This window comes from Heteronotia binoei, chromosome 21 (genome assembly GCF_032191835.1).
Source record: "Heteronotia binoei isolate CCM8104 ecotype False Entrance Well chromosome 21, APGP_CSIRO_Hbin_v1, whole genome shotgun sequence".
Classification (NCBI taxonomy): Eukaryota; Metazoa; Chordata; class Lepidosauria; order Squamata; family Gekkonidae; genus Heteronotia; species Heteronotia binoei.
In genome coordinates, this window is record NC_083243.1 from 58,636,525 (window position 1) to 58,647,283 (window position 10,759).

Here is a 10,759-nt window from a genome sequence, read left to right on the forward strand (position 1 = left end):
AACAGGGGTGTGCAAAAATGGTTTCTTCAGCTTTGTGAAAACGGGAGATTTAAACCCTCCTTTTCTGCTTGGGGTTTATTCTTGCTGGTCTTTCTCCATGTTAAAGCCACACATATTTATTCAGTATGTACTTAAACAACTGACTCTTGAAGCTTTGCTAGTTTAGAATTCTTGCAAGGCTGTTGTAATGCTCCATGTAAAAAGAGGTAGTTGGTCTGCTAACTTGTTATACAAGAAGTATGTGGGTTAGTATCATATACAGTACTGAGTATCTTGACGGTTGCAGTTTTCAGTTTAAACCTTGTACACTAGTCCAACATCAACACTTTAATCATTATGTTAACTCATTTGAAATCTACCCTTTTGCCATTTTATTAAATGGAAACTGATGAGACCTACCAAGGCCAGGCAGGCAGGTAAACTGGAAGAGACTTAGTACGTGGAACCCCACAGAGATAGTTCTTCTTAACCAATGTAGTGCTTCAACTGTCCACTTGTATGAGGTAGGCAAAAACTGATGTGTGTTTAAAGACATACTTTTTTAATAATTAGAAAGAGCTGGTCATTATGTAGGGTTTGCATAATTTTACTTTGGAAAGGAAAGGTCCCCTGTGCAAGCACCAGTCGTTTCCGACTCTGGGGTGACACTGCTTTCACAACATTTTCACGGCAGACTTTTTACAGGGTGGTTTGCCATTGCCTTCCCCAGTCTTTTACACTTTCCCCCCAGCAAGCTGGGTACTCATTTTACCGACCTCAGAAGGATGGATGGCTGAGTCAACCTTGCGCTGGCTACCTGAATCCAGCTTCCGCCGAAATTGAACTCAGGTCGTGAGCAGAGACAGTACTGCTGCTTTACCACTCTGCGCCACAGGGGCACTATTTTACTTTACAATACTGAAATTCTTTTTCTACTTTGAATTCTCACTGATTACGTAGTCCAAAAAATAGATGATTGGTATGATGGGTTTATCAATTATGAAAGGGAGATACAGGCACCTTTATACACATTCTTCATTGTAAAACACTTACCTTCTTCCTGCTCTGTAGGATATGTTGCTTGTAATATGCAATCTTAATCTGCATTGCTAACATAATTGTTATCAGGAATGGGTACAGGTTATTCTAGTATGCATGTACACTTTTATGCATCTAAGGAAGTGAGTTCTGACTCATGAAAATTCATGGTGAAGTAACTTTTAAGAACATAATTTATTTAATGGACTTATAAGAAGAGCAATAGTGTATATAGTATGCACACCCTTTTGGCCTCAATACAAGATCCCTTGTATTTCAAAGTAATTGTTCAAAATTCTTCCATTCTTCAATTCACATAAGTCTCTGCATTTTATATATTTAAAGCACACATCTATAAACATTACATTGAAAATGGAATGGGTTTACTAAAAATATTGTGAAGTATGATGTTATGAATTTGCTATCACTTGATTGTCCCTGAAATTAGTTTCTTTGGCTCTAGAAAATAGAAGCCCGAGTGTCTGCTGATGAAGACCTTAAACTTTCAGACCTTCTCAAATACTACTTAAGAGAATCTCAAGCTGCAAAGGTGAATATTTACTTTTCTTTATTTTTAGGATTATGTTTTATGAATTAGTAACCTGGAATTATACATGTTGCATCCATGCCTAACAACCTCTCTTGGCTGGTTTTATTGCCACATACCTAAGGCTCATGCTAGCAGCTAGCTGCTCAAAAGCAATATTGCAACTATTCATCCTTGTTATCAGCAAGCAGCTGGTGTCAGGCCAGGAGACATGCACTTTGCTGTCTTGTCTGTAGCTCTGTTCTCAGTCCTTGTCTGAGGTGCTCTAAGGGTGTAGGTGATACTTGTGGGCTGGGAATAGCCCCAACTGAGGTTCATTGGACGGAAATTGTTGGTGGCTCTGCACCAGCTGTTGGCTGTGAATCCTGACAAGCCTGCAGCTCATTCTCCTCCTGCTGGTCAGCTTCTGTTGATTCAACGTTGGCTACATGGGGCTCCTCTTCTCCCGAGGTGTCCTGTTCTCCTAAGGAATCCTTGCTATTGCTGAGCCCTGGCTGACAGCAAGTTCAGACCCCATTAGCCTATACTTGGTTAGGATTTTTTTTCCAGTGTGCATCACCTTATGTTTACCAACATTGAACTTCATTTGCCACATTGTTGCCCAATCACCCAGTTTGTGGAGAGCCTCTTGGAACTATTCAGTTAGCCTTTGCATCATCTGCAAACTTGGTCACTACACTACTCACCCCTAGTTCCAGATCATTTATGAATAAATAGTACTGGCCCCAACACTGATCTTTGTGGGACCCTACTGCTTACTTTTTTCCATTATAATAACTTTTGTTGGTCTTAAAGGTGCTGGCTGACTAGTATGTAATTATTTTAGCCAGTAACTGAAAAGACTACATATAATCTTTTTGCTTCTACCAATTATTTATTTGATATTAAATGTCCTTTCTCATAAGACCAAAGTGTTCTACTTGTTAAAACAAAGGCTTAGATCCTGCCATTCCCTCCTCACTTCATTGGGCAAACAAAAGGAGGGACTTGCATTGCTCATTTTCCTCTTCAAATATAATTATTCCCTCTCCCTGAGCCACTGTGGGAGGAGTTTTTGGAATCTGTGGTTGGGTTGCTTCTGTAAAAGATTGGCAAACACCCTATGTGCAAGAGGAATTAACTTTGTGCTGCTCTGAGTCTAAGCCTTCTTTCTATAAAGAGAACCATAAGATTAGTTATATTTTAACCATAGGTCTTCTATTCAGTTACCCCTAAGCAAATGGACTTGTCTGTCGTGGAAAACAGGTTGCATTAGGGAAACCTGGATGGCTTGGTAAAATTGAATTTAAATTACGGTAATCTCCAAGTAACATTATCACATCTGGTTTGAGTGGAGATAAATTTCCCAAAATGAATATATCTTGTTGACTTTGTATGGTGTACATGTTTTGTAGGACCTTCTATACAGAAGATCTAGGTCCTTAGTGGATTATGAAAATGCCAACAAGGCACTAGACAAAGCAAGAGCAAAAAACAAAGATGTCCTGCAAGCTGAAACTACTCAGCAAATTTGTTGTCAGAAATTTGAAAAAATATCTGAATCAGCAAAACAAGGTATTTGGAAAGTCTTGGGACTTGTTAGAGCTTTAAAGTTTGGTGTATTTCCTTATTGTAGCCTTTCAGACAAATATATTAGTATGCATTTTTGTTTAACCAAACTACACATTGTATCCCCACAAAAGAATAACTGTATTCCAAGCTGATTAATACATGAAAATTCATCTGGGTAACTGTAAAGTAAAGTAAGTAAAGTAAATTTATTTTTGTATCCCGCCCTCTCCCGCCAAGGCGGGCTAACTGTATGCATTGTGCTTGTGTCCTCAGTGCCAGCTGAGGACTATCTCGTAACAGATAGATCCAAATAGGCAGCCGTGTTTGTTTGAAGTAGTAGAACAAAATAGGAGTCAATTGCACCTTTAAGACCAACTTAGTTTTATTCAGAACGTAAGCTTTTGTGTGCATACACACTTCTTCAGACGAGGAGTGAGGTACAGTAAACAGAGCCACATATAGCTGGTGGGGTTTGGAATGCCAAGTGGTACAAAGTTAAAAACCAATAGCAGAATAGTAAAATTAACAAATTCAGAAAACCTTTGATCTGGGTTGCATTAGCGTGGGAAACCATAAAACAGTAACATGTCAGAATGAGAGAATGCTTATTAATTATTCTATTGCTAATAAACCTGGGTAAAAAAAAAGGCATTTCTTTCCCAGAAGTTTTTCCTGTCCAACTAATTTACCTTTTAACATGTAACATAAATATATACATCATTCTAGTTTGCCATTAGGAAAAAATACATTAAAATATAGTGGAAGATGGGTTTGGAATATGTAATGAGATAAACAGCCAATATCCCTTGTTTGAGTATGTCAATATAAAAGCATTATTCTGATACACTATCCTAAAAGAGAAGCACATTGGAATACTGTAGATATATCGCCATACTTGTATTCACCAAAATCAAAGATTTTCTGAATTCGTTAATTTTACTATTTCTGCTATTGGTTTCCACTTGGCATTCCAAACTCCACCAGCTATATGTGGCTCTGCTTACTGTACCTCGTTCCTCGTCTGAAGAAGTGTGCATGCACACGAAAGCTTACATTCTGAATAAAACTAAGTTGGTCTTAAAGGTGCAATTGACTCCTATTTTATTCTCCTAATAGTTCTGAAGTCATGATGTGGTTAAAATCAGTAGACAGCAAGATCCTAAAGTAGTTTGAGATGCATGTGGCTCTTCAGCTCCCTGTGCTGAAACTAACTTGAGTCCAGTTGGTGTGTCTGATCTTCCTTGGTTTCATAGGGGATCATAACTGGAGCAGCTGAGTTGATTAAATATCAGAGGTTTTCTCTATTGTATCCCAAATGTAGCCTGACCAAGTATGCATATGTATGAAAGTGTGTTCTCCCTAGAAACAGATGATCATTAATTAGTTGTCAAATTACATTATATAAGTGTTGTTTAAATTTATGTTAGAGAAAACAAGAGGGGGACCCACCAGGGCTTGTAGGGGGCATCTCATTTTCTTCTCCACCACTATTTCCTCTTTACCCTTCCTGAAAGCTCTATAGTGTCTCCCCTTTTCCAAGTAACTTTTCTCTTTCCCACCCATCAGCCAACTTAACTTTATCTGCTCCTGTCTTCAGCTTTCCCTCCCTGGCAGCCTCTACTCAGGAAAACCATGACCCAGTTCTGTAGTGGTGGCTTCTGGGTTGGCCCAGTTGCACAGTTCTTGTTGTCAGGCTGGGCCTGGCTACATGGTGAGGAAACCCTCAAGGACTTGCAGGGGGCACTTTGCTTTCTCTTCTATACTCCTCCCTACACTATTTCCTCTTCACCCACTCCTGACACCCCCATATCTTTTCCTTTCCCTTCTCTATTTTCTGTCTATCAGCCAGCCTAACTTTTGTCTCTCCCCCACCCCACAATTTCTGCTGTAATTATTTATTTATCCTGCACCTTTCTCAGCAATGGAGGCTCAAAGCAGTTTACATCATTCTCCTCTCCTCCATTTTATTCTGACTGGATTTATTCTGACTGCCGTCTTGTGAAGTAGATTGGGCTGAGAATGTATAACTGGCCCAAGGTCCCTTGGTGAGCTTCCATTGGCAGAGTGGTGATTTGAAGTTGGGTTTACAGATCCTAAGTCCAGCACTGGCTTTCATGAGGTGGCTGCTGTTGAATAGTAACAAACAGCCATTCCTGGATGAGTCATGCAGGTCACATGGTATCAAGTTGCCCAGTGGCTACTGCCATCCCCAATGAGTCTTCAAAGGCCTGGAAAGGGCCCCCACTTTTTACTGCAGAAACTAAGAGTTTAAGGTTGGCGATACTGTAGTGGTTGGCTAGCAACAGCCACTGAGGGCATTCATTTCTTAAAGTCACAGGTACTGGTTTCATTATTTTAGGGAGTTTTAACTCTCCCCTGTATTTTTTAATATGGCTCCTGTCTCTGTATTTAAGTATTCACACATTTGGCCATGTTAAGGATTAGATTGCTAGCTTGAATTACACCCTTAGAATTCAAAAGTGTTTCTAGGTTCATGCTGGTGTAGGACTTTTTAAATCCCTCCTGTTTATGAAATGTTAAAGTTTGAACTTCGAATCTATTTCCAACTTTTTATGTCTTACAGAACTCATAGACTTTAAAACTAGAAGAGTTGCTGCATTCCGGAAGAATCTAGTTGAACTGGCAGAATTGGAACTGAAGCACGCTAAGGTGGTAATTCTCCTTGTATTTTCATCACTTTTACCTGACAGTAAGCACTCAAAAATAAAGATGTACAAAGTTTAGTTGTATTTAAATGGGACTAATTTGGTCTGCAGTTAATATGCTGTGATGTGTGCAGTGATGATATATCATTGAAAATGTCAGTGTTTTCGACATTATCTCTCCTTCCCTGGAGGTTTTTAAACAGAGACTAGATAGCCATCTGACAGCAATGTGGATCCTGTGAATTTAGGGCAGGGGTGGGGAACCTTTTTTCTGTCAAGGGCCATATGGATATTTATAACATAATTCGCGGGCCATATCATCTTAAAAAACAGTGCTCCACTGAGGGAGAATGATTCAGGCCAGCAAAATTAATGCAAATAATTGTTTTTCTATTTGAAGTCATGTGGGGAGAGCCTGATCTGGCACACACACACATGGCCCGCCACCCTAGGCATAGGTCCAGGGCTTTTTTTGCAGAAAAAGACCAGCGGGAACTCAGTAGCATATTAGACCACATCCCCTAATATTAGCATATTAGGTCACACACTCATTAGCATATTAGGCCACACCATCTGGGATAATCAAGTGCAAACTGAACTGTGACAGTAACTTTTCCAGGCCCTGCAGCAATTCTGGCCAGGCAGCAAAGCCCCAGGGAGGCTGCCGCACAGTACATCTGGGCCCTGTGATCCCTGCCTGGCCCTGCGGAGGCTGCTGCGCAGCACAGCTGGGCCCCACGATCCTCGCTGGCCAGCCAGGCCCCAGGAAGGCTGCCACATGGCTTGGTTTGGACCAGCAATCCCCGAGGGCCACAAGAGTGACCTCGAAGGCCGTATATGGCCCTCAGAATGGAGGTTCCCCACCCCTGCTTTAGGGGGAGGTATTTCCTGCATTGTGCAGGGAGTTGGACTAGATGACCCTCTCCTCTCAGGGCCTGTGTTATAGGTTACCATTTATCTCTATCTCTGTTTTTAGATACAGATACACAGCAGGTACCCATAGCCTAGGTGCCCAGTATTTTGCAGTTAAAGATGCACATAAACATTGCACATTGTGTGGCTGTAGATGTATTCCATTGTAGGCTATGCAGGGGATGTCACAGAGGGAGAAAGAAATGAATCAGAAACATGTGGAAAAGAGGGAGAGAAATTAAGAGAGATACGGAGAGGTATATTTTGCTGCAACACCCTAACTACTGCTTTGCAAGATCTGGCTGAGCTGAGCACAAGGGAAAAAAGAGAGGAAGGCCTGGATTATTAGAGGAAAATGACCTGCAGGCTGGCAGTTACTGCAGCAGCTGTCAGTTTGCTGGCTTGGTTGTATAATCTGTTAAACAAGTTTGCTTAAGTCTTGGAGAAACAGAAGTCTAGCCAGTCTTAGAGTGCTTTTGCTATGTTCAGACTTCCCTGCTTCTCTACTTGTCGCAGCCAGAACTGCATTTTAAAAATAAAAGGAAAGATGTTTAGCTGAATGCAGCATGATGCTGGCTTCAGTGGCCCTCCTTCAAAGGCCTTCCTCAAGTTGCACCCCAGGGCGGGGTGAGCCCCACCCTGCCCTTTGGCCAGTCCACCTTGACTGTGTGATGTTCTAGAAATCCTGTGCTGTTCATAGCTTCTGACAGTCTTCCAGGTATTACCTGCATGTTTTACAGCTAAAGAGGAAAGACTGTAGATGGTTTTATCATCATTTAGTAGACTGGATTTTACAGTGTGCAAGACTAAGCAAAAGCAGTGATACTTATTTTGTGTTTACAGGGTAATCTACAGCTGTTGCAGAGCTGTCTGGCAGTGTTAAATGGAGATACATAAACCAGGATTCAACCTCCCATTAAAAGGGCTGCCTTCTGCTGGAGTTTATTTTCATGACTTTAAATTGGCATTTAAAACTTGATGAGGAAATCAGTTTACAAAGGACACATAAACAAGCTCCTCCCCCCGAAAAAGCATAAGCTCACCTGAGTAATTCCAGACTATATGAAGCAATGGCAAAGTTGTTATACACACATATTCACATTTGTTAATTTAATCATTGTATGCTCTTATTGTTCAGAAAACCAAACATTCTTGCTCTCTCTCTCTCTTTCTTTTTGTGAAAGTAGCCAATATAATTACGTTCTTGTTAAGGCTAGTATTAAATATTGCTGCCACTCTTATTTTACTACCTTTTTGTAACTTCTGAAGTTGATAATTTGACAACAAACTGTTCCAAATTGATAAAATATTGCCACTAGGTGTTTGAATATTGTTGTTATAAAGCATTGTCTTGGTTACTCCATGTAATATCAGGCATCTTAACTTTTCCCCACCAAATAACAAACATTTCCTAGAAATTTTGGAGCAAACTTTATGTAATCTTTATAATAGGAACTTCAAAAGAAAAGCAAATGCATTAGTATGTTTGCCTTAACTTGTAGACTAATCCCAATTATTGTAAAATAAACTGTGAAAAGTGATTTTTTTCTAAAATTCTGCAGTCATTGTATTATGTATATAATTTCAAATCTAATGAATACCTACTTAATAGTGAATGCTGTTGATTCTTTTACTAAAATGCCCTAATGTGGAATCCTATGTATATAGATGCCCAGGGATTAAGATCACAGAGTCTTCCTGACTGCTCCACTTATCTGCTGGGCATACGAGAAGCTCATCTGGTGGGCATACAAGAGAGGGCCTTTTAAGTGGGAGCCCCATAGTTATGGAACAATCCCCCAAGGAGGTGTACCTGGCATCTTTGCATTTGATGTTCAGGAGGCAGCTGAAGAAAGCTTTATTTAGGATTGTATTTGACTAATTTAGTTTTTATTCATTAGCAGCCTAATTTCTAACTGTTTTATTTATATGGCAAGCAACCTTGAGTTCTGCCAAGAAAAAAGGCAGCTGATGTTTTAAATAACAGCACTCAGCTGTGAGCTTCTCCAGCCATCTCTATGGTAAGCACAAAGGAATATTCATAGCAGTTCCTTGCACTGAAACAGATCTAGCAAAATGAGCTGTGAATGCAGGTGCCAGGCCTAGACCTTACTCTACTGTACCCTTTTCTTGGGAAAACTGACAGTGTAAAAATTCCTCAGAGTAGTTCTCCTTTCTTCATTGTATCAATGATGGTAAAATCTTTCTCTGCTAAAGCAGGGGTGTCAAACTCATTTGTTATGAGGGCCGATCTGATGTACAGTATGTCACAGAAGTGAGCACACCCCCTCACATTTTGTAAATATTTAAGTATATCTTTTCATGTGACAACACTGAAGAAATGACACTTGGCTACAGTATAAAGTAGTGAGTCTACAGCTCGTATAACAGTATAAATGTGCTGTCCCCTCAAAATTATGCAACACACAGCCATTAATGTCTAAACTGTTGGCAACAAAAGTGAGTACACCCCTAAGTGATAATGTCCAAATGGAGCCCAAAGTGTCAATATTTTGTGTGGCCACCATTATTTTCCAGCACTGCCTTAACCCTCTTGGGCATAGAGTTCACCAGAGCTTCAGAGGTTGCCACTGGAGTCCTCTTCCACTCCTCCATGGTGACATCATGTAGCTGGTGGATGTTAGAGACCTTGCACACCTCCACCTTCCATTTCAAGATGTTCAATAGGGTATAGGTCTGGAGACATGCTTGGCCAGTCCATCGCCTTTACCCTCAGCTTCTTTAGCAAGGCAGTGGTTGTTTTGGAGGTGTGTTTGGGGTCGTTATCATGTTGGAATACTGCCCTGCAGCTCAGTCTCCAAAAGGAGGGGATCATGCCCTGCTTCAGTATGTCACAGTACGTTGGCATTCATGGTTTCCTCAGTGAACTGTAGCTCCCCAATGCCGGCAGAACTAGACCATGACATTCCCACCACCATGCTTGACTGTAGGCAAGACACACTTGTCTTTGTATACCTCACCTGGTTGCTGCCACACATGCTTGACATCATCTGAACCAAGTAAGTTTATCTTGGGTCTCATCGGACCACAGGACATGGTTCCAGAAATCCATGTCCTTAGTCTGCTTGTCTGCAGCAAACTGTTTGCGAGCTTTCTTGTGCGTCATCTTTAGAAAAGGCTTCCTTCTGGGACGATAACCCTGCAGACCAATTTGATGCAGCGTGCAGCATATGGTCTGAGCACTGACAGGCTGACTCCCTAACCCTTCAACTTCTGTAGCAATGTCATGGTTTGGGGCTGCATAAGTGCTGCCAGCACTGGGGAGCTACAGTTCATTGAAGGAACCATGAATGCCAACATCTACTGTGACATACTGAAGCAGAGCATGATCCCCTCCTTTTGGCGACTGGGCCGCAGGGCAGTATTCCAACATGATAACGACCCCAAACACACCTACAAAACAACCACTGCCTTGCTAAAGAAGCTGAGGGTAAAGGTGATGGACTGGCCAAGCATGTCTCCAGACCTAAACTCTATTGAGCATCTGTGGGGCATCCTGAAATGGAAGGTGGAGATGCACAAGGTCTCTTAACATCCACCAGCTACGTGACGAAGAGGACTCCAGTGGCAACCTGTGAAGCTCTGAACTCTGCCCAAGAGGGTTAATGCACTGCTGGAAAACAATGGTGGCCACACAAAACATTGACCCTTTGGGCCCCATTTGGACATTATCACTTAGGGGTGTACTCACTTTTGTTGCCAGCAGTTTAGACATTAATGGCTGTGTGTTGCATAATTTTGAGGGGACAGCACATTTACACTGTTGTACAACAGTGTAGCCAAGTGTCATTTCTTCAGTGTTGTCACATGAAAAGATATACTTAAATATTTACAAAATGTGAGGGGATGTACTCACTTTTGTGATATACTGTAAATAAGACCTTGTTGGGCTGGGCCATGTGTGTACTTATTTAAGATTAAATAGCAGAGATATAAACTTTAAAGGACACAAACACAACTAAAGATTGTTTAAAAAAACCTTCAAACATGCTTAAAACATTAGCACTTGTTGGTCTTAAATGGGCTTTCTTTGTATCTCCCATGC

The 10,759-nt window shown here is 41.1% G+C and overlaps 1 protein-coding gene across 1 annotated transcript in view; it reads left to right on the forward strand.

Annotated features, from left to right (window-relative positions):
* Positions 1–8,247, forward strand: part of SNX6 (sorting nexin 6) — a 43,017-nt gene extending 34,770 nt beyond the window's left edge. The window contains exons 11-14 of the mRNA XM_060261452.1: positions 1,481–1,567; positions 2,959–3,118; positions 5,700–5,785; positions 7,537–8,247. Coding sequence (XP_060117435.1) covers positions 1,481–1,567; positions 2,959–3,118; positions 5,700–5,785; positions 7,537–7,590 — 387 coding nt within the window. The 3' untranslated portion in view covers positions 7,591–8,247. The remainder of the gene's footprint in view (positions 1–1,480; positions 1,568–2,958; positions 3,119–5,699; positions 5,786–7,536) is intronic.
* Positions 8,248–10,759: the final 2,512 nt, after the last annotated feature.